This window comes from Prionailurus viverrinus, chromosome A3 (genome assembly GCF_022837055.1).
Source record: "Prionailurus viverrinus isolate Anna chromosome A3, UM_Priviv_1.0, whole genome shotgun sequence".
In the NCBI taxonomy this organism is placed as follows: Eukaryota; Metazoa; Chordata; class Mammalia; order Carnivora; family Felidae; genus Prionailurus; species Prionailurus viverrinus.
This window is the reverse complement of record NC_062563.1, coordinates 65,016,108-65,039,477: the sequence shown is the minus strand read 5'-3', so window position 1 is coordinate 65,039,477 and position 23,370 is coordinate 65,016,108. Positions and strand designations below refer to the sequence as shown.

At 53.5% G+C, this 23,370-nt stretch overlaps 1 protein-coding gene across 1 annotated transcript in view; it reads right to left on the bottom strand.

Annotated features, from left to right (window-relative positions):
* Window positions 1-22,285: 22,285 nt before the first annotated feature.
* Window positions 22,286-23,370, bottom strand: part of SIX3 (SIX homeobox 3) — a 2,828-nt gene continuing 1,743 nt past the window's right edge. Inside the window, exon 2 of the mRNA XM_047853243.1 lies at window positions 22,286-22,478. Coding sequence (XP_047709199.1) covers window positions 22,286-22,478 — 193 coding nt within the window. The remainder of the gene's footprint in view (window positions 22,479-23,370) is intronic.

The window sequence follows — 23,370 nt, the reverse complement described above, 5'->3', positions numbered from 1 at the left end:
AAATAAAATTTGGTGTCAAGCCATGTAACCTTGACTCTAGAGAACCTGAAATCCTGAACAACCTTCTGATATCCAAATAGCTCACTCTTCAGTCTCTGTGAGGCCTTCCAGGCAGCTCTCCTTGGGTTCTCAGAGGCCCAGACTCACAATTAAGACTCTTATCATGTTCATTTCCACATGTATTTGCTCTGCAAGCACTGGTTTCTGATGAGAGCCCATGACTCTCTACTCCGAGTCAAAAGAACCCCACCAACCCTTCCTCCAAGCTCCAGTTTCCATTTTCTCTGTACTTTCTGCGGACTGGGTTGCTGGGTGGACCCTGGAATCCCTCATTACCTCTGACTGGAGATCCCTTCAGTCGCAGTATATGCACACAAAAATGTGTTCTACTACAGCCAGTATGAAACTCTGCAAAGTTACAGTTTAAATGTTTATTTATTTTTGAGACAGAGAGGGAGGGAGGCAGAGGATCTGAAGTGGGCTTTGCACTGACAGCAGAGAGCCCAATGCAAGGCTCAAACTCATGAACCATGAGATCATGACCTGAGCTGAAATTGGATACTTAACTGATAGAGCCACCCAGGCACCCATGCAAAGTTGCAGTTTAAAGAATCTTTGTTTTGAGGGCACCTGGCTGGCTCAGTCAGTAAAGCATGTGACTCTTGATCTCGGGGTTGTGAGTTCGAGTGCCATGTTGGGTGTAGAGATTACTTTTAAAAAATGAAATCTTTATTAAAAACAAAACAAAACAGAACAAAAAGAATCTTTGTGTTTATTTGTGCTCCTGATTGTAAATAGCTTAGCATCCTAACAGCATTAGCCTGTCTCATGAAGTTAAGAAAGTTGCTTCCTCCAACCCTTACCTTGTGTTCTGGTCCCCTTTCAGTGCTGCCTACACACAAACATGCTGAGCCCTGGGCATGCTGGCGACCCACCAGCCCCCCATGATGGTGTTTTGGTTTGGCCTCTGAGCTTGCACATTTAACTTCAGGCTCACCTGCACTCACTCTGCAGCTGTCCTTACCTTCATGGGAATCCTTCTGGTTTCTTGTCATTTCTTCTGCAATTCCAGATTCACAGGGCTGTGGACCAGCCACATCTCAGTAACTTTGCAGGCACAATTTTCTTACACCATGATGCCTCTTTCCCTCTGGTTTCCAGGAAGCCCTGTCCTGCCTTCTCTCTGCTCCTTTTCTCTACCCCTACCCCTTGACATTGAAGCTACATGCGACATGTAGCATAAAAAGAAAAGCATGAACCTTGGAAGTGTACAAATTCAGGTTCCAATTTTGAATGTGCCACTCAAAACGTCTCAGTGACCTTGTGTGTGTCATCTGACATGCCATTTAACTTCTCTGACCTTCATCTTTTTTTCATTAGTCAGATAAGTTTAATAATATTTATATCTCAGAGACTTTGTGAGAAATAATTGATTTAAAAAGTACCTTGGACAGTGCCCCATACAGAGTAAGTGCTCACTTAAGGGGAGTCTTCCCCTGGCCTTGCCTTTCTGCCTTCTGTCTAATATTTGTAAGTGCTTTTCTTTTTCTTCCTTTCTTTCTTTCTTTCTTTCTTTCTCTTTCTCTTTCTCTTTCTTTCTGTCTTTCTGTCTTTCTTTCTTTCCTTCTTTCTTTCAAGAAAGAGGTCTTGGTTTCATTAAGTCTTAATTCTTCCAACTCAGGCTCACATATGTTCTCCACAGCCAATGCACTGATTCCCTCTGCCTTCTGTCTCTCACCAGTCCTTCTTAGAGTCTTGCCTAGCTCTTCACTGAGACCAATGTATATAAGGATGCTGGGGTGGACCCTTCCTAGACCAGGGTTCACCATGACCCTGCTCTGGGCTTGCTTCACAAATCTTCAGAAGTGCCCTCCTCTCTCTCTCCCTTACCAGCCCCATCTTCTATGGTCAAGGGATGAAGACATGAGGGGCTGTGTCTTTCCCACATTTGACATTAATTGAGTCTTACAGACAGTGAGTTTAAAAATCACTCCAGCTTGACAGAAGTAAACACATTACATTTTGCTACTTACAAATAGGTCTACCTCTCTATACTACTCAGCCAGCCCCCCTCCCCTCTGCCCAAGATCCCTGCAGGGCCAAGCACTTTGCTGGCTCCCCACTGGACTCACACAGGCCAGAAGTGTCAGCAATGGCCTTGGCCTCTGCCTCATCGGATATCAGATTTCTGACATGACTTTACGATGCCATTTAGCACTTGCATATTTGTTTCAGATGCGACTAGGTACTTCCCCTCCAATGCCCACCCCCCGCCCCCGCCCCGTCCTGACTGAGAGAGAGGATCCCACTTCTGAAGCTGCCCCACCTCCAACTGGCTTGGGATGCGGGCAGCCTTGTCTGCAAGCAGAGGTATAGATAAAATTGATGGGTTCTCTGGCTTTTGCAGCCTGTAAGCCCCTGTGATAGACACGGGCCTCCAATGTCCACCTGCTGCTGCCAGGGTGGAAATCTCTTTCCCACCTGGCAAGTTACCATCGGCCTGGCTGCCAGCAAGGAAGCCACAGTGAAGATCTTAAGTTATTCTTCAGTAGGTGCCCTAAGGTTTGAGACCAGTCCACATACCCTCCTTAGCAGAGTGAGTCCTGGGGGCTGCAGGTTCTGGGCCCACCTCTCACCCCAATGGCCTTTCCCACTCCATCCCTAGTTCTCTGTAGATGGATCAAATTAAGTAGAACAGCCTCAAAAGAAGAAGTTGAAAAAACACACTGTGAGGGACAATGGGAGGCAGTAGTCCCTCGTCTGTTTCAGGACTGGGGGCATAAAGGTCAAGGGTTCCATGCTTCCAATCCCTGAACTCTGTGAATCTCAGACCTCTTGGGGTCTCGCTGGTGCAGATTCCCCAGGGGCTCTTGTGGGAGCCACTAACTCTGAGCTGACTGGTCTCAGGGTCCATGACAACCACTTCGGCTTTCTGCACCCTAGTAACTTCTCAAATCCTTGAGACAATAGAACACTAAGAGTTTTCAGGGTTCTTTCCTGACAATAAATTCTGTTTCATTCCAGGGACAGTGGGGGCATAATAAAAACGCTTTATTGTTTACTGTATTTATGCAGCAGTTATACACCTGCTATGGTCTGTGCATTTCTTTTCATGTCTAACCACTGTCCCTGGGTCTCCCTGCAGGAGGGACAGTCTGCAGGCACTGAGCCAAGCCAGTGCAGGAGATGGAAATGATGTCCTCTGACACCAAAAGAGACAACTCACATTTGACCCGGCTTTTCCCTGTCAATCAATGGGTGAAGCACATTTTAACGAGAGGGGTATCACTCTTGGATGCTTTGAGTTGACAGCACCTCTGCTCTACCAACAAACCCGACACCTTGTCAAGCTCCTTAGAGTTTGCCCACGAGGTATGAATACTGGGGACGAAGTAATAAGAGAGGTAAAGGAGAAACTGAGGCAGGGGCAGAGGCCCGGCCAGTGGGTATCGCTGCTTCTGAGGCAGCTGGGGAGGAGGTATTCCATTTCCTGAGCTGTGCTTGTCCCATTTCAGTTTGAACAGATGGAAATATAGTTCAATGTTTCAACATCATTTGCCTTTCTCGTGCTAAAATATTGATAAGTGCTGCCCAGCCTGATGCCCCCGCAGTTCTGAGCAGTAACTGGAGCATGATGTGTACTGAAGTGAGACACGGCAAAGCCTTTAACGAGTGTTTAAAATTCCTGGAATAATGCTCAGTGCTGGCTTAGCGCATTCGGCCCCTGAACACCTCCCCCCCTGGGCCGCCTCCTAAGCGACAGGAGGAGTGTGAGCCCGGCCCAGACCCCCTGCTGGTGGCAATTAGTGCGGCAGCTGCTCGTCTTCAGGATGGGAAACAAAGCAGGAGATGCCTGCATCTGCCGAGGAAGCAGGCAGGGGGCAGACACGCTGGGGGGAGGATGGGGACGCGGGGTGCTGGCTCTCCCGCTGCAGGGGCCTGTCACTGGGAGCTCGGGGGGCCCCAGAAGGAGGGGGCACCGGGCAGGGCTCTCGAGAAAGGCACGAGAGGGAAGGGCACGAAAAGGGGAAAGAGGAAGATGAGAGGAGAAGAAAAGAAGGAGAAAGAGGGAGGAAGAAGGAGGACACTGGCAGGAATGCCCTGGAAAAAGCTTCCAGTTCCTGAAAGGAGAATTCAACGTGTGCCCTGAGGAAAAGGAAAACGGTCTCTGCTGGTGGCACCCCAGGCCCGGGGCACCCCTCTTCAAATCACAGCCGTGACAAAGGCGCCCAGACCTACAAACAAACCCTGCATGCCACTCCCAAGGTCTGGTACACTATGGGTTACTCAGATGAAGGCCACTCTGGATCTCAGGCTCCCCCCATGGACACAACATGGTCTAATTGTGGAGGTCCCCGCCACGTTAAATATCTCCCACACATTAAGCTTCTGGATTTCAGGTTCATGATCTTTATAGATTTTTGTGGGACTGCTCAGAAAAGTGTTTTCCAAGAGGACTGCTTGAATCAGACCCCAGGGAGAGGATGTCTGCCTTCTTCAGGAGTGACCGTGTTAAAGCACCCATGTGGGAGAGAGCAGTGCTGTGTTCCAGAAAGCTGTGGGTTACCTCCACCCCTGGAAGGAATTCCGAGATGGTTGTTGCATGTGACTTAAATCGGGATAACTCGATGCCACCGAGTGAAAACTTACGGAAATGATTGTAGGATGAATGATATTTACAGCCAGGGAGGCAGAATAGGAAATCTACAATGAGTTGGAAAGCAGGGTCTAACAATTATGCTCAACCTCTGCCTTCAATAAAACAAGATTCAACAAAGTCCTGTAAATATAACGGTCCTGTCTTCTGAGATTAAAAAAGGAACATCTGATTGACACACAAGGTGGGTGGGGGGGACATTTGTGGGAACAAATAGGATGGAATTTAAAACTGAAGGGCAGGAAAGGAAAACGTAGGCCACGCAGCTATTGTGAATAGAGAGACTGGGGCACACTGAGGGGCTCCAGAGACCCAGCAGTTCTACTGGACAAATCTTAATAGAGGAGAAGCTGTCTGGAGCCAGGAAATGCCACGGACTCTGGGGAGATTGGCAGCATCCCCACTGTCCTTCCAGAAGTAAGCCCCACTGGCTGGGGAATACCTTGTCTGACGGCACAACACATCTGCTCTGGGCACCTTCCCTCCCCGCTGTGCTGTTCCAGCTGCCGCTCCCAGTCCAGCCACCCTCCAGTTCTAGGCACCGCAAAAGCCCAGCCCATCACCCAAGCCAACTTCCATATGGGCTTTTTCTGGGGCCAGTGCCGTCGCTCTAGGCTTAGGCCCTGCCAGTGGGTCTGTCCCTCTGGGGCAGAATGTCTGTGACTGTTGTCCCAGTCCCACTGCAGTGTATGTGCCCATCCGGTGATGGGTGCCTCTGGTTTCCATGGCCACAGGTGGGTTGGGGGGAGGGCTGTGGGCATGGCCAAGTGGATGACCACCCTCCTCAGGCTGACCACGTCCTCCAGGGGCTTATGTGCTGCGGCAGGATGGGAAGGCCAGTGCCATGGAGAAGGCAGACAGAATGTGGAGTCCTAGGTGCCCGAGTGAAAGGAGCAACAGCAGGGCAAGGGCCAGACAACATCTGTAAACTTTGTGAGACGCTTCCAGCTCGGCATCTAACCCGATCATCACGACCTCTGGAAGATATTGTTACCACCCACACACGGAGGAGGAAGCCAAGAGCCCAGACTGGTGCAATGACATGACGAAGATCCCAAGGCCCGGATTGTCCCCCTACACAATGTTACCTCCTTGAGGAATTGCAAACCCAGAGGGTGCCTCCGTGGATAGAAATCACCTGAGGGTCTTGTGAAATGCACGTTGGCTTTGAACCTAGGACTGCAGACCCCAGAAGTCCCCAGGTGAGGCCAATGCTATGCAGACCTCACACACATGCGCTTTGAGGGGTGAGGTCCTGGTGCGGTGATTTCCCATCTTGCTTGTCCCTCAGGAATCACCTGAAGAACATGGGGATTTGGATTCGCTAAGGACTCGGGATTGTGACTGTTTGACAAGAGCCTCAGGTGCCCCAAATGGACAGGACAGTTTGGGAAATGCTGCCACAGAAGTGTGGGAGAGATGTGGCCACAGCTAGGAGGCTTTGGCAGGACACCAGAGGCGGGGACTTCTTTGCGGGACTCCCAAGTTTACCAGGTGCCCTCTCTACAGCAGGAGAATGCCTGCCCTTGGCCTTGACATTGCTTTGGTGTTCGGTCTTGGGCAAGCTCCTTCCTGTCTACAATATGGGAACACATGGCTGAAGGCCGGGACACATGGCAGACGCAATGGAGGGAAGCACCCATGGAAGGGGGATGGTGGAGAAGCAGCCAGGCACGACGTGGTGTCCATCTTGCAAGGGGGGAGAGGTGGGTGGAGAGGAAAAACAGTAGAAAGAGAAAGGAGAAAACGCCTTTGTTAGGCTGGGTTCAGAAGAGCACAGGTGGGCTGGGTACTTCAGTGAGACATCACCTCCAGACCACTGACCTCCCCAGCCCCCACTGCACTCACTCACACAAGACTTGTTTTGCCACCAGCCAGTGGGGGGGAGGGTGGGGAGGGGATGCCCGCCCCTCTTTCTCTTGCCCCTCTTGCTCCCTACTTGCAAGCTCCCTGGTTGCTTCCCTTACCTCTGACCCCAGAGAATCCTCCTGTGGGCCCCAGACTATCCTGCCCTGACCAGGCAATCCTCACCTCCACTCTTTTGGGGGTGTCTCTCCAGGTTCAGCATGTCCTACCTGGTCACCTATTGGTTTCTCTAGGCAAATTCTGTGGCCCTCTGGTAGTGCCTGGGTTGTTGGTCCACGGCCCCGAGCTGGTGCTTACCGCTCATTCACACATCGATTCAACAGATACGTGCCAGGCTTTGTGTTAGGTGCTGTGGGCAATCCAAAGGGGCCCGGTAGAGCCCTCCCTGCCCCTAATCTAGTTGGGGGACTGAGCCATGCACCCAAATCCCTGTAAGGCCAAGGGGAGTGTGGCTGTGGCTCTTTGGTGGCCAAGGTATCTCAGTGAGGGCGCCGTGTTCGTCTAGCACTTTCTGTACCACGTGTCACTCCACAGCCTAAGTCCCTCCTGCTGCTATTTGGACAATGCCTCTGCTCTGGGCACAGCCTGACTCAGGGCTCAGGTTACCACCCCACCCTGTCTCCGAGCTGTTCTCCTGTGACTCAGAGGCCCAGATGTTCCAGGAGAGTGCAGTTCCAGACTCCTATCGCCCAAGTGTTAATGTTATAATACCTTAAACAAATATTGCAAATAACACAGCCCAAGTTCTCACAGAGTGCCAGGGCCAAGGGGTGAGTTCTGCCCCAGAGGAACTGAACCACCACAGAAGGAGACCGAGCTATGTTAGAGAGGGAGCAGCCTTCCCTGGAGGGACAAGGGGGTGTGTCTTCATTCTATTTGTCTCTGATGGAGCCTCTGGGAAAGGAGGATTATCCTTAAGCCAGGCCTTCAGGGAGCGACCCCCTCCCTGCAGAACTCAGGGCCCCCGGCCACTTCCTCACAATGGATACCACCCCCACCCCCCACCATCAGGCTCTGAAGAAGGACGAGAGGGGTGTCTGTGATCGAAATCCTCACCCTCTTGCAAGGTGACTTCAGACAATGGAGGAGAGACCGGCAGGCACTCTACAATTCTCCCAGCCCCTCTATGTCCTCAGCTGTGAAATGGGGAAAAAATCGCTGAGGGCCCAGGATGCTGAGAGGCTTAAAAGAAAAGAAAGAACCCAGGGCACATCCTGCTACCTAGCGAACAGTCAACCCAGGCTCTTTTCTTCCTCCCTTGGCACCATGTCTCCTCTAAAGGGTTAAAGCTTCAGGCACATGGCTGTGGCCTTATGGTGGAAATGGACTGTGTCCCGGGCCACCCGGGCGTGAGACTAGTGGGCATCTGGCTGTCCCCAACCTGACCTGGAGGGTGGAGTCCAGCATTTCCCTGGGTCTGGGGAAAGAGGGAAGCCTGGCACCAAGGGCAGAGTCCCACTCTTGGTGGGAAATGGCAATTAAAAATGAGAGCTGTGGGGCACCTGGGTGGCTCAGCTGATTGAGCGTCTAGCTTCAGCTTAGGTCATGATTTCTCAGTTTGTGAGTTCCATCCCACATCGGGCTCTCTGCTGTCAGCACAGAGCCTGCTTCAGATCCTCTGTCCCCCTTTCTCTCTCTGCCCCTCCCCTGCTTGCTCGCTCTCTCAAAAAATAAATAAAACAATAAAAAATGGATAAAAATAAATTTTTACAAAACGGGAGTTGAAAGTCCTCGTTCCAAAAAAAAAAAAATTGTAACTATGCATGGGAACGGATGTTAAGTAGACGCATTGTGGTCATTTCGCAATGTATACAAATATTGAATCGTGATGTTGTACACCTGAAACCAATATAATGTTATTTGTCAGTTACACTTCAGTAAAAAATACTGATGAGAGCTGGCCCCAGCCAAGGGGTCAGTTTTGCAGCTGAGTTAGGGATCTAATCTCTGCGGAATTACAGTCATCCTTGAAAAAGACCTTTATTGATTTTTGAAGTTTGGAGCTTCTTGAAGCAAGCCCCTTCTTTCCACTGAAGACAAAGCTTGCAATTTCCCCTTGGCCACGCAGTGAATGGAAGAGGGGGCGGGCACAGAGAGCAGGGGTGCAGAAACCTGCAGGGAGTGGGGAGGACGTCCCGCTGCCTGCTCTCATCCCAGGCTGGCCCTCCAGCCTTCCACACCTTCACCAGTACCCTGGCTCCAAGCTCCCTCAGATACCCTGTCTCTTGTCCTAGCACGGTTCGGGCCCCATTTCTTCTTTTCATCCAGGATCAAGTTCGAACGGTTCTAAACAAACATATTGGGAAATCATAGGGCCATGCGGGGTGTGTGTTGGGGAGGAGGACCCTGAAAACGACAACAGCCAAGTATACTCAGCCCAGATGACTTCTCTCTCTAAAGCTAAAATACAAGTCACTGGCAGGCTGGGTGGCCCCATGCATGGGGGTGGGAGGCACTCAGCCTTTACCTGAATCCTCCCTGGGGAAGGCGTTAAGGCCCCCCTTTCATCAACTGATAAATAAACAAAGTGCAGTATGTCCACAGACAGGATATTTTTCAGCCATAAAAAAGAATGAAATATGACACATGCTATAAAATGGATGAATGTTGAAAGTTTTGTGCCGAGTGAAAGATGCCACATACAAAAGGCCATGTACAGTGTGATTCCTATTATAGAGAATGTCCAGGATAGACATATCCACAGAGACAGAATGTTCTACAACTAGGCAGTGGTGATGGCTGCACACTATGAATGTACTAAATGCCAATGAGCTGTACACTTTAAAATGGTTAAAATGGTGAATTTTACGTTGTATGTCCTTTGCCACGTTTTCTTCAAAAGCAAAACCTTTGGAGTATTTCCTTGAGTATTTCCTCCTCCAGTTTCCATCCTTCTGACACTTCCCCCAACTCAAGGAGAAGAGCCCACTCAAGTGAAAACGGAAAATTTATATTTCCATTAGGGTTGGGGGGGGGCTGTCCACTGGCCACAGGATGGCCCCCCAGGGCCTTGACTGAGACTGTGTTACTCTCACACCTACCATCTTGGAAGGATGAGAAGAAAGACCCAGACTCTTGTCCATGCCAGGCCTTCATCCTCACCCACCTCCCTGCCCAGCCCACCAGCTGTTTCGCCAGCACTGAGCTTCTCAGGTGGTCCCCAGCCAGGGCACAGAGGAGGCTGACCCACCCTGTCTTAAGTCCATTTTTGTCCCGATATTCTGGTTCCTGTCACAGAAGAGCAGGCAGGAGCCCAGGCTCATGGAATCCCACAACTGTATGGAGGTTCACCTATAAGAACGTGCTACAGGGCTGGTCTGGACATAACCCAGCCCCCTTCATGCCGACAGGTCCTGCTGCTGGAATTGGTACAGATGACCACAGGGGACCTGGATCTCCTCCCTCCTTGAGGAGAACCTGGAACTCCACAAGATACCACACTCAGTTTGTGGTGGACCAAACTTGGTCTGGGAGCCAGCCAGCCCAAACCACCATGACATGTCCAGTAGAAGCCTACACAGTGTGTGGACGTGCCAGGGAGGAGAAATGGTGTTTGGAGACAGGAGCCTAGTCCTGGGCCTGGGCAGTCCTCCAGCTGGATGGCAGGAAAACATCTAGAAAGATAAATTTTCCCAGGATGCTCTGTGGCTCCTCTTGCCCCAAGATTTATCTGCCTTCTCCAGCTTGTGTAGAAATCAAGACGCTAGTCCCTGAGGCTGTCCAGGATGCCACCAGCTTTGCCGGGCTGGCCCTGTGACTCTGTTCACCTTTCGTGGTTTACCCACTTCCATGATTCACATTCCAACTCTTCCAACTTCCTCTCCTACCATGAACCTCTTTATCCTTAGAATATACATGCTCGGGGCGCCTGGGTGGCTCAGTCGGTTAAACGTCCGACTTGGGCCAGGTCACGATCTCACAGTTTGTGAGTTTGAGCCCTGCTCAGAGCCTGGAGCCCGCTTCCGATTCCGTGTCTCCCTCTCTCTCCGCCCCTCTCCCACTCATGCTCTGTCTCTCTCTGTCTCAGAAATAAAAACATTCTTAAAAAAGGAATATACATGCTCAACCCAGTGAACCACATTCCCTTTCCCAAAACCTTTGGGGGAAAGATATGTTTGGGAATTCAGGATTTTGGAGGTTTCAGGAAGGTATATTCAAATGGTGCACGTATCATATGTTACAACATACCAACCTCGGGGGTACAAAGCAGTACCTGTAATCAAACACATTAATATTTCCACAGTGAAACATCTGATATCTGGGCCAAGTGGGATAAATGAGGGCTATAAATAGCTTCACATCAGTTTAGCTCAGGTTTCGCTGCCAAGTAGTTTTGGCAGGAAATATAACAAACAAACAAGCCTAAACAAAGCTTTCAGAATTCTGGATTTGTAGAGAAGAGACTGAGGATCGGTATTTACGCTGCATAAGAGAGAACAAGGCAAGCAAACCAGCCTTAAGAAAATACAAGGAAGAGGTTCCTCCTGTCCACTCCCTACCACCAACCTCCCCTCTGAGATCGCCTGGCATTGGAGCCTCCTGTAAGCAGTGTTTGGGACTCTGTAGAGTTATGGGCCACTTAACTAGCTGTGTGCTTAAGGCCCGAGACTAAGCCACCCTAAAAGTCTTAGTTTCCTGATCTCTTTAAATGGGAAAGAGATTCCAAAGGCTCCTTTTACCTCTGACATTTTACCATTCTACTCAATATGTTAGCCCAAGCTGGTCATACTGTTCACAGAGAGGCAGTGTCTTCACCACCCAGAGCATCATAAGGACCACCCTCCAAAAAACAGCTCAGCACCCAGCGCCTCTCCCCCACGAGTAGAGGGGGGAAGTGGGTGCTAGGTAGGGATGGCGTCCTGCCAGGCAGACTGTCGTCGTGGAAGCAGAGCCCCACACTTCACCTGGAAGAGACCTGGAAGCATGTGCAGGAGAAAGAAAGCCCTAGCAGCAGACGCATATTGCAAGTTCAGGTGGACAGCTCCAGGATCAAATCGTTAAGCAAAAGACAGGAGCTAGAAAGGTTAACCCAAACCGCACGGGTCAAGGTGGAGACTCCTTACAGACGCAAGACTGTGGATTTTGGTATAAAACAGGGCCTGATTCATCGCAGACCCCTTTAAGAGTAGCAAACGGCTACCCTGGGGTAAGAGGTGCTGGGAAAAAACAAGCAGTGCGAAGCCCTCTCGCATGTGGCCTGCCCAGGCAGAGCCCGCGGCAGGCGCAGAGGACTAGGCGGCTGCGCGCCGCCGCCGCAAGGTGGCAGCAAAAACCCGCCAATGGCTCGCGGCGCGCTGCCTCCCGCCTCGGACCTGGTTTTACTTTTTGCCTGGGTTTGCACCGCTAGAGCAGAAGGGGTAACCCTTCAGATGGGGTGGAGGGCTGAGCCCCCCGGCCAGGCTCTCCCGGAGCTTTCTTTGGGTGTCATAAAGGCTCCTAACGTGGTGTCTGGAAACGTCTTGAGAGACTGGTGGAACGCAGACGCCCTGACCCACTCCGCGCTGCCTTACCGCCCCGGGCGTGGCGGGGGCCGGGGAGAAGGGGGGGGGAGGTTGGATCCAGTTCTCCCTCCCCCATCCCTGCTCTCTCTGCAGACAGGGTCAAGTCCAGGAATAGAGCTTTCCCACTCACAGCTCAGGCGGGAACGTGAGAGCGAGTCTGGAAGCTGAGGCTTCCGAGTCTCGCTCCCCGACACCTGTCACGCCCAGCCACCCACCCTGAGCAGACACGTGCGGGCGCCGACACCCACTCGCACAGACTCGCCCTGGTCACGAGGAGCAGACTGAGAGGCCGCAAGGTGCAACGGAAGAATAGAAGGACTCGGCGCGGAGAAACCTGAGTTGGACTCTTGACTCATTCCATTTTTCTGGGGCTCTAAACCCGGGTTGGCGTCCAGTAACGAGACGCTAAGCTGCTTGGAAGCACCTCCTCCGCGTCGAAGCGCCGCGGCAGCCTGGAAAGCCTTCCTTGATGTCCCGGTGGCTCAAACGGAAGACCCCGGCGCCCGGCTGAGCGCCTCCCCGGAGCCCGCCAGGAGGACCACGCGCGGAAACGGTGCGCAGGACGGTGCGCGCGTGGAAGTTGCGCGGGGCCCGTGGCGCTAAGACGAAGACTCTTCGGGCACGGAGAGGCGCGAGTCCTGGGTGCCCTGCTTCGTCTCCAACCCTCGGGGACCCCTCGCGCAGGTCCCACTCCCACGCACCTAGGGTGCTGGTCTTCTCTGGTCACTCCAGCTACTCCTCGAGGACTGCTTGAGGGGCCTGCGACTCAAGCTGTCCCCCTTCCTCCTGTCCCCTAGCGCCCACTCGGAGAGGGTGTTACTGCGCAGCGGAACTAAAGCAGAAAGTGGTGGGCATGGGAGGAGACCTGGCCATACTGGGTGGGCGGTGGGTTTCCCAACAAGGTGCCCCACACTAATTGGCCCTTGGCATCCACCGACAGACCCTTCTAAGGAACATTGTGAACCATATGCGAGGCTAAAGGGCATGATGCTTCTGGAGAAATTGGGGGTCAGAGGATGAGATCTAGGATCAAGTCATAGACCCATAAAAAAAAGGGCAAGCACTGAAATCGTGTCATCAGGGAGCCCATGGGTCTCCAACTGATCAAATCCTCCCCCATTTTTCCTTTTGAATGTCTTTAACTGGTTCTGCAGCTCAAGCCCCCTCACTTTTTGCCTGCTCATCAGAAATAGCCTCCTAATCTGCCTTCCAGTCACAGCCTCACTCCCTCCAGCCAAATTTCTGAAGCAGAGCTCTGGGTGGGACCACTTTAGCTCTCTACAAAGCTGCCTTTGGCTCCCCAGTGCCCATGGGATCAAGGCCACACAACTTGTGTGACCTTGTAGCTGACCCCCACTCACCCTTCTCTCAGATTTGATTACAAGTCTACTTATGCACCCAGGCACCAGCCACATCACCCTGCTCTAGAACGCGAACCTTCTCATTGCCTTGGCCCCCTCTGTTCCACCCTGGCCTTCCCTCCAAGCTATCCAATCCGTCTTTCTGGTCACAGCCACCTCTTTGAGGAGCCCATCCTGTTTCTATCCCCAAAGTTGTGATTAATCCCGAAGCCTCTGCTCTCCAGGGCACTATATGCAACTACACTGGGTTTGTTTGTTTTTCAGTGATGACTTTAACCACCCACTGGACTGTGAGTAACTTGAAAGCCAAGCTTCACTGTGCTTGCCCCTGCATCCCCTGGTCTTATTTTTGGATGAAGTTGGATGTATTCACACCCATAAGCCCACGTCTGTCTGGACACTGTCCCCTCCCCCTCAGGCATGTCTGCAGGTAGATGTGTCCAGAGGTCACGAAATAAACATTTCTCTTGCATCTCATGGGAATCTGCACAGCAGTCTCATCGAACACTCAACAAAGTTCACACATGCACACACTTCACACTCAAATACACACCAGGGAGTCCCATGCACTGTGAAGCGTTGGTGGTTCAAAGTGGAGCTCAGTCCCATCTGGGAGAGGAGCCCGCTGAAATCTCTGCTCATCCTCTGGGCTTCAGAGGCCAGTCCCTGTAGGAGGTGCATTTTGGTTGGGGCTACATCCCTGCAAAGTCCAAGGGCAGGGGCGAGTGGGAGAGTGCGCCCAGACAGGCAGAGGCTGAGGTAGCCGCGCCCCTTCCCACTGACTTTGCCTCATCTTGCGCTCTCAAAAAAGGATCTTAAGAAAGTATTTCCTCTCCTACCGGCAGCCCACGGGCCAAAAAGATTGATTGGAAGGGGACACCGGACGCACAGGTATGGCGGAGCATATGAAGGTAGGGGCTGGCTGTGTGACAGCGGCCAAGTCATGGCCCTCTCTGAGCTTCACTTCTCGTGTAATCAGAGCGGCCAACAACAGCTCAGAGACGTCAGTGCTGGCCGTGGTCTGGATTCCATACGCCCACCTGTGTACTCGTGTCTGTCGGTCCGTCCTTCCTCCCAGCCCGGCCTGGCCAGGCGGAGCCAGCGCGTCCTGGACGAGGTGGGGACGGGCAGGAGGCAGAGGCCCGGTCAGGCTGCAGAGCCAGAGGCGCGCGCGCCCGTAATTAGCGGAGCGTTCAGTCATTAAGAGGCCCTGCTAAGAATTTCTGTTTAATAATGGTCACAAATTAGTTATAATGGTAAATAGTCATCTCAAAATCCTGCAAACTAAAGCCAGTGCCGTCCTGGAAGGGCTCCAGGCCGCCCCCAGGCGCGGGCCCGGCTATCGCCCGGGTCGGCCCAGCACCACGGGGATCCCGGTGCGGAAAGGCGGTGCGGCGTGAGGAGCGGGGAGTCGGGCCGGGGAAGGGGGGTTTCGGCCGCAGCGCCTCCCAGCGGCCCGAAAGAAGAAAGACGGAGTCCGAGCCTGCGACGCGGGGACAAAGGCCCGGCGCGAGAGCGCCGCGGAGGCTGAGGGGCGGAGCGGGGAGTCGGGGAGCGCACACCCGCAGAGAGGAGTCGGCCTCCTCCCAGACACCCGCCCCAGGGGCCTGCCTCCCACACACACAGCCCGGCTCTCGCTCACCTCTGGGCCTCGCCACTGCCCCTCAAACACGTTTATTAGGTTCTGGACCGCACGCACTCTCCTGCCTTCACCTCCAGGGGTCCAAGAACCCATCCCTGGCCCCGAGCCTCACCTCTTCCAAGGGGAGAAGAGCAGCCGGTGTTTCCTGATCTGCAGCGACCCCAGCCCCACGGCCACATCCATCCTCCCGCAGAGAGGCTCTCCGCCCTGGGCGGGGCAAACCCAGCCTGAGGAGATACCAGCCGAGGTGGCTTTCCCTGTGCTTTTCTTTCTTGCCAGCACCTTTCTGTAAAGTCCTCAGTGTCTGAAGGGTTACACTCCTGCGGGCTAAGGCCCTTTCCTTTCCCAAAAAAGAGTGTGGGCAGATCGGTGAGAGTCATGAGCTTATTTGTAAAAAGTGGAGAGAGCTGGCTTGGGCGTGCAGACGCGGCCCTGTTCTGTGCAGGGGGAGGTGGAACCAGTGTCTACTCTGGGAGGCAGTTTGTGCGGGGGGGGGGGGGGGGGTGGCTGTGTGTGTCATGTGAGTGCAGTCGCCTGTGGGGGTCTCCGAGAGTGCAGTGGGAGGGGGGAGGCTGCTGCTGAATGCAGAGAGGGCACCTTAAGGACTAGCCTCTTCTGGGCAGAGGAAGCTGCCTGTACCCCCCAGCCCCCAGCCCACCAGGGGAAGGGGTATGTGCCCCCCACCTCATAACACTCGCAGCGCTCAGCTCACTTCCCAGGTCCCACCTGCCCTGAGTCCTCGTGCTCCCGGGCACTTGGTGGAGACTGAATTGTTCCTGTGCTCACAGCCACACCCTCTCCCCAAACACGCCTGGTCCTCCCCCTGCTTGAACCCAGGAAGTAGTTGCTCCCCGGTTTCCCTCTCCCTTCCTGTTCCTGACTTCCCCACTTTTGCTCTCAACCTTGCTCTCGTTTCTCTCTCTTTCTTCTCCTTTTTCTCCCTTCTCTACAATTTCTCTCCCTCTTCAATAGTCTCCCTTCCCTTCTTGCTCGGTAAAACAAATGCCCCTGAGCATTTGGTGGGGGGTTATAAAACGAAGACCCCCCCCCTTTCCCTGGCCGTTCCCAAGATCAGCCAGGTTTCTCTGACAGTGTTTATCAAGTTCTCTGCCTATCTTTGGGGCTCCAGCCTCCTGGGGTGTGTGTGTGTGTGTGTGTGTGTGTGTGTGTGTTGGGAGTGGGCGGGGTTGGGCAAATGGGAGGCCTCTCAGTGTCTAGAGTCAGGCAATGTGGTTTGGGGGTTGAAGTGCCTCTGGGGGGCATTTCTTTTATGTCTTTGGGTTGGCTTATGCATGTTGCGTGTCTGAAGGCTTCCTCTTACTTATCCTCTGTGTGTTTGTTTTGGTGGATGGGGAGAGGCTGTGTTCTCCGACTGTATTTATTGCTCATCTGCCCCCTTTCTTATACGGGAACTTTTGGCCCCAGCCATTATATATAGCAGGCGGCACACCAAATGTATAGTGGTGCTAATGCCGTTTTATGCAGACATGTTTCTTTTGTGGTGTGGATAGCTCTGTAGAGGGTGCGGTTGTGAGACGGGGCATGTTTGTGTGTGCATCTGTGCAATTTGGAGCGCGTGTGCCCTAGAGGGCGTGCCTGCAGGAGAGAGGGAGGATGGTGAGTTCTTGTGTTTGTGTGTGAGGACCGATGTCGAATCTGTAAAGAGGACAGCAGAAAGGCAGCCCTGTGTTGTGTAGGGAAGGAGGTCTATGGGGCCAGAAAAGGTTGTTCTGGGGGCAGGTGGGTGTATAAGGAAAGGACTATATTGGGTTTGTGATGACATGGCTTGGGGCTGAGGTGTGTGCATAACACGAGAGTTGAGGGGTATATTTGTGTCGATAATTGAGTGTGTGTGTGCCTGTGTGGTGTAGCCCGTCCGCCTGGCTGTGCCAGCCTGCTCCTGTGGAGCCCCGCCCGACACTGCAGAGCTCAATCAGCAGCTGCATGAATACACTCGAATGGAAACTTGTGCTCAGCTGACCGGAGAAATCGGAGCCGGCTAGCACTGCTCCCCTCCTCCCTGGCTCCCTCCTGTCCTTCCTTGGGCTAGGCCTATGCACCAGGGCAGAGGAGGCTAACTCAGCTGGGACTGAAAGGGGCCAAGGTGGTGGGTAGCCGAGCGGACCTGAGCTCAGGGAGCTGCGGGCACGGCACGCACCCCAGAGGGCTGGGCATCTCATCCTCGGTGCTTGGGCACGCAGGGGATAGGTGAGGGCCAGGGAAAGCCTCCGAGGCAGCAGCGGATGCTCCAGGTGACAGCCACACAAAGACCTAGGCGGGGACCTAGGTGGCCATGGAGGCGCAGAAAGACAGGGAGAGGGACAAGAGACTGGGTCATCCCCGCTCAGGGAGGCCAAGTGCATCCAGTGTGCCACAGGTCTGAGCTCCAGCAACTCTAGTGATGGACTAGGTCCTGAGTGTGCCAGGCTGGTCACTCCTCTTTTCAAAAGAAGCTGAGAGAGCTACTCTGTTGCCACAGCCCACGGTAAGGTGCATGTTCCACCCCAGTTTGGCCCATCTAGGCTTGGGCCTGGCCCTCTCATCGCATCACTGGAGTCCTCCCTACATCCAAAGTCCAGCCAGCCCTGGCTGGTCCCACCACCTCCAACCCGAGGCCCAGCCTGAACCAGCCAGGCTCCTATGCCTCCAATTCCACTATCGATCAGCATCCCCACCCCACGCCGTGGCAGCTTCCAGGTCATTTCATTTTAATCAGCTGTACGTCTCACTTGGGATGATCAGCTGTGTTGGCGCTGGGCAGTCAATTCTGCAGGAGTGGAGGAGGGCAAGGAGAGGGGCGGGGTGGGGTCTCAGGACCAGAGCCCGGGGAGGGGGGCAAAGAGGAAGCGGTGAGCAGGCTGGAAGAGGTAGACTGGCCTCTCTAACCTCAGGCAGGCAGCTTTTAGAGGCCAGGGACTGGTACAGATTTTTTCCAGTTTTGCTTCCCATTCTGCAGCTGGATTGCCATTGTTTTTCTTTGAGGGAGGCAGGAATGAAGAGAATAGCCCCAGGTTGGTGGTTATTCTTCAAACCCCTTATCCTTAGGGTAGGCAGCCCAGGTACACAGAGGCCAACGCGCACAGGAAAGACTCAAGTGCCCTGGCTGGGGCACCAGGCAGAAGTGTGCTGTGTGCAGAGCAGGGTGCACACAGGGTGTGTATGCCCGTGCTCAAGCCCACCCATGGGCTGTCCTGGGGCCAGACAGACAGGAGGGATGGTTAATGTTGAGGCCTGCCTTCCCAGGCTGACAAGGCTCATGGGAGGGCACACAGTGGCACATACACTGTCCCCAAGGCACAGTCCACAGGGTTCCCAGGCTGTGGGGGGCTGTGCACAGTGGCTGAGCTGGCTTTTCCACCAGCAGGGCTTCAGTCGGGCCCCACTCTCGAGCTCTGCCCTGGCTGCCCCTGGGATGTTGACCGCCTTGGCCGTGGCTTTGAGGGACCCTGAAAGAGAATGGGCAGGCAGCCCATAAAAGGAGAGATCTGGCTGGAAATGGGGCCTCTTTTCTCTCACTCTCATATTTAAAGGGGCAGGGGCCAAATCCAATGTAACGTCGGTAGCGATCAGGGTAAAAGGGCAGACTGGGGAAGCCAAAGAGCCCAACTCCCCCTCTGCCCTCTGGTCAGAGTATGCCAGTTATGACCCCTGCCCCATTCCTTAAACGCAGAGGAAGGTCAGCTAGGGGTGGGTAGCCTGGGAGTCATATCCGTGGGTTGACTAGAACAAGGGAATCCACCAGAATGGAGACCCACGAGACACGAGTCCACTGCACCGAAAGGCTCTGCATACACAGCCTCCTCTAGTTGTACCCGAGAGCCACTTCTTGCAGAACTAGGTAAACAGAAACTGCCCAAGCTACACACAAATATCTACAATATAGGCGACATAAAAGAAAACACATGCTGGACACATTGATGCACTATGATGCACTCTGATATACACACATGTATATCAAACACGCATGCGTGCGCGTGCACACACACACACACACACACACACACACACACACCTTTATATGCAGACCTTGATTGCACGGTGGAAGGCCAGCATTCAGCATTGCATACATCTTCACTACTCACAACAAGCACTCATACCTCTCCTGCAGAGAATCTGTAGGTAAGGTCAGAAAGTGCACAGTAGAGTATTGGTGTTTGTACAGACCTGAGTAGAAACACAGGATGTGAGAGAGAGTGATGGATGCTAGATAGGAAGACAGACAGGTAGCAGGTGACACCCAACAGAGCCTAGGCCTCCAAAGCTGAAGGTTGCTATGGAGTCTGATCGCCTGTTTTCTGCAGTAGAGAGAGAGAGAAATGGGTACTGGACACTCCAAACTCGCTTTCTTTCTCTGGTATGTTGAGACAAGGAGACATTTTAACTCCACGAGTTTGTCCTCTGTCCCCAGACAAAAAGGATTCCGCTCCCTGGTTCACCAATCAACGCCCCTCCAGAAGTCACTCTCCATCAGTCTCCATCAGCCACCCTCTCCTTCCACCCATCAGTTCTGGTTAGTCCGTCGGGTAGGGTCCATCCACAGCCTCTATACTGTCTGAGGCAGCCCCTTCTCTGGATTTCAGGTCCAAGTTCTGGGTCAAGTATGTGCCAGTACATTTTGAAATGCAGGTCTGGGATAGGGCCAGTTATCTCAGGCATTGTGCTGTGTACCAGAACAGAGTCTCAAGCTGGGTAGAATGCAGCAGCTCTTCCCCAAAGTCCTGCCACCTAGGTCAATAGTGCCTGAAGTGTGGCATCATGAGGAATGTTTCCCAGAGCAGTGAATGCATGCAGAGATTCTGACACTGCGTGCCAGACCTCAGAACTTGGAAGCTCTTGAGGTCATCCGGATGCCCTGGATCTAAGTAAGGACACACACAGAAACCTTCCCCTGCAGGCAAGCTTGCCCTGGGTGCACAAGGCCCCCCTTACACGCACAGGGCACCTCTGGGCCTGGCGGCCTTTCTGTCCAGCCAGGCCCTGTGTAAACCCCATGGCGAGACTGGGGATGGGGACAAAAGGAAATCGGAAGTCAAAATTAGTTTGGAACCGGGCGCAAAATTCCAGGCACGTTTCTCCCTAAGCCTCCTCGCTTTGGAAATTAGACTTTCAAGTGAAGGCAAGTTTTCTGAAATTACCTCTTTGGCTCCTCGGGCGCAGGCTGCCCTGGCCCAGAGCGGCAGAGGCTCAGTGAGCCACCCCATCATAGGGAACTGTGGGGCCAGCGCAGGGCGCAGGGTGGGGAGGCCTGGGGCAGGCGGGAACCCGGTTAGCAAAAGGCAGTGAGTTTTTTGGTTTTCCTTTTAAAGTGTAAACCAACTGAAGTGTCTTAGGGGCTGGAGAGAGATTCCACTCGATCCCAAAAGACGGGAAGGAATTTCAAGGAGACAGATGGAGATCCGTAAGGCAAGTCAATACAGTCACACGAGTGGCGAGGAGAAGGTCGGTCCCTAAACTCCTCACACTACCTTCTCCTCTGCTCTCTCTACCCTCTGCACCCTGGCTACCGCTGCCCCCCACTCCACCCCACAAAAAGAGGATAAAACCTGTCAGCTCTGCTCTGGATGGGTGAATGGTTGGTTTGGTGACCTTGTGTGTTTACCCTTAAACAACAACAACAACCACAACAACAACAACCACAACCACAAGATGCCAAATACACCCCCAAAGACCCACAAGGGCCGCAGGAGGCTATAATTCCTGCGGACCACGGCCTGGCATCTTTGCTGAAGAAACCTGCCTGAGCCCCCTACCCCCTGCACCCTCTGAGCCTTTCCTTCAGGATTTGGCTTTGGTTCTTTTCCAAAAGGCCTGCCCCCATCTTCCCCCCAACCCCCACCCCCACCTCCAGGAAGAAGCTCACCCCCAGCCTTAAAATTCTGCCCCAGTTCTAGTATCATAGTCGGAGCGGAAGTGAAGGCCGGGCGCTGCACCCCCCCAGGCTGCGCACAGGGGCGGACAAAAACACCAGTCTCCGAGAGTGATAAGAAAATGGAGAATACTGTATTTGCTTTAGAAAGTTTTTACATATAGATAAACACGCAGTTAAGATAACAGTAAAAGCGCCCTACGGGGAGTGAGAGATATCTCCAAAGCAGCTAAGAAATACTTGGAATAGCTTTTGCATAAGAATACTACGGTCTCACTCTCCGCTTCTGCTAGCGACGGGGTCCCTCTGCCTAACCCAGCCCGCCATGCCACGCCTTGACTGCCAAGTCGACGCCAGGAACACCGAGTGGGAGGGGAACCCCAAAAAGGAAAGAGACAGGTGAGCGGGGAGGGCAGAGGAAGGGGGAGGGGGAGAGAGAATGAAAAGGGAAGAGGAGAAAAAGCAATATCATATACAGGCAATTTCTACACATATATTACAAACTGGGAAAATGACCGATCATTAAGATATACATAATTCATATAAAATTTTGAAATAAAAATAAAAATCTGTTACAGTCATAACTATTCTTTTTCCACATTTATAACCAGTACCCACACAGGCAGTGACAGAGTAGAGAGAAAAAGGTGCTTACGAAGAAAATGATTGTCTGCTGAACAAAAAACAGAAGATTGCATCTTGTTTGACCAATACTTGGACTTAAAAACAGAGAAAGAAAGAGAGCGAGAGAGGAAAGAAGAGAGAGCGAGCAACAAAAGGCGAGAAACATTTGCTATTTCCCTCTCGAGGAGTTCTTTTTTTTTTTTTTTTAAACAAATTCCGAACGGAGATGGCGGTTTTATTTTTTTTTTCTCTTTTTGTCTGTTTTGCTTTTGTCGTCTTGTCGTCGTGGTGGTGGTCGGTTTTTGTATAGTCGACTCTTTTTAAATCGTTTTAAACTAGAGAGAATATTTTCCCAGATACAAATAAATCGTCATGCAGGTGGGGTGCCGGGTCCGTGGGAACCGAAAGGAGAAGCCGTGCTTGTCCTAGAAAGTATACAATTGTCACCTCTTTTATGTTTTCTGCCCGCAACATCAGCGTTTGTGACTGTCTGTCGGCGTCGCGGTCCTTTGGGGTGGCCGTGGCGGTAGATGGTGGTCGGGGTTGCTGATAGTTTGCGTTTCGTTTGTTATTTTTCTTGGTTTTTATATATTTTTGGCTGGGGTAGAAGTGTGTGTGTACGTGTGTGTGTGCGTGTGTGTGTGTGTATGATTGTGTATCCTGATTTCGGTTGGTTCTGGGGCTGGAGGAGGAAGAAGAGGAAGAGGAGGAGGGCGAGAAGGGGGAGGAGGGGAAGGAGGGGGAGGGGGAGGAGGGCGGCCTTGGCTATCATACATCACATTCCGAGTCGCTGGAGGTTACCGAGAGGATGGAGGTGCCGGTGTCCGCGCGCTCCGTCAGGCTGGACACGCTGGTGGTGGGGCTGGCCGCCGTAGACGGCGACTCTGCCGAGCCGTGCGTGGGGCAGCCGGGCTCGGCCAGCGAACGCATGCCGCTCGGTCCGATGGCCTGGTGTTGGAGCCTGCGGGAGACAGAGAGCGGCACCAGCCCTTGACACAGCGGCCCCGCCACAGAGCTCCGTCAAGCAGCCTCCCCGCGCCGGCGGCCGCCGGTGCTCCCCAACCTCCCCAACCCCGCGCCCCTCGCCACCACCCCTGACTCTGCTCTCTGCGCTCATTACTTCTCGCTACCCCACCCCCCCACCCCCGCCTCCAAGCACCCGGCTCCAGAGCCCCCCAGCGCCGGTCTCGGCTCTCTTCTCTCCTTCCCGGGGCTCGCTGGAGCTTCCCAAAGCTTCCCAGTTAGGAGCCGGCCTCAGAGGAGAGGTAGAACCCGAGGCCGGGCGCCTGGGGAGGCCTCCGGATGCAGCTTCCCGAAGGAGCAAAAGTCTGAGAGGGACAGGGTGCTTCTTCCTCCCCAGCCCCTGGGACTCTTCAGACTGAGCCGGCTGCCGGGAGCGGTCGGTCCCCGCAGCGCCTCCTGTCCCAGCTCCCCCAAACACACCCAGAGCTGCGGGGTGATCGTCCGCAGCCTCTCCCGGGCAGGACACGCTGGCTTTGCTCTCTGAATCCCTGCGCTGAGCGCAGGAGCAGGGGAAGAGAGAACCGAGAAGCCGGAAGCGGAAAAAGTGGGGAAGAGGAGCAAGAGAGAAAGCAGAGAAGAAGGCAGGAGCGGGTGCAGAGCAGTCTCCGTCTGTCCCTTTCGCACCAGGCAGCCGCTGCCCGAGCCTAGAGTCTCTGAGTTCCTACGAGGAGGCCTTCCCCTGGTCCCCGGGAACTCCCCCTCTCAGGCGAAAACCTGGCTCTACAGGCAAGGGTGAGAGGGCGCGGGGCTCAGGCCTGGGCCACATAAACGCAAACACACTCGCTCACTCCGGGAACTCACACCGGGCCTCAAGCCCCCGGCAACTGTCA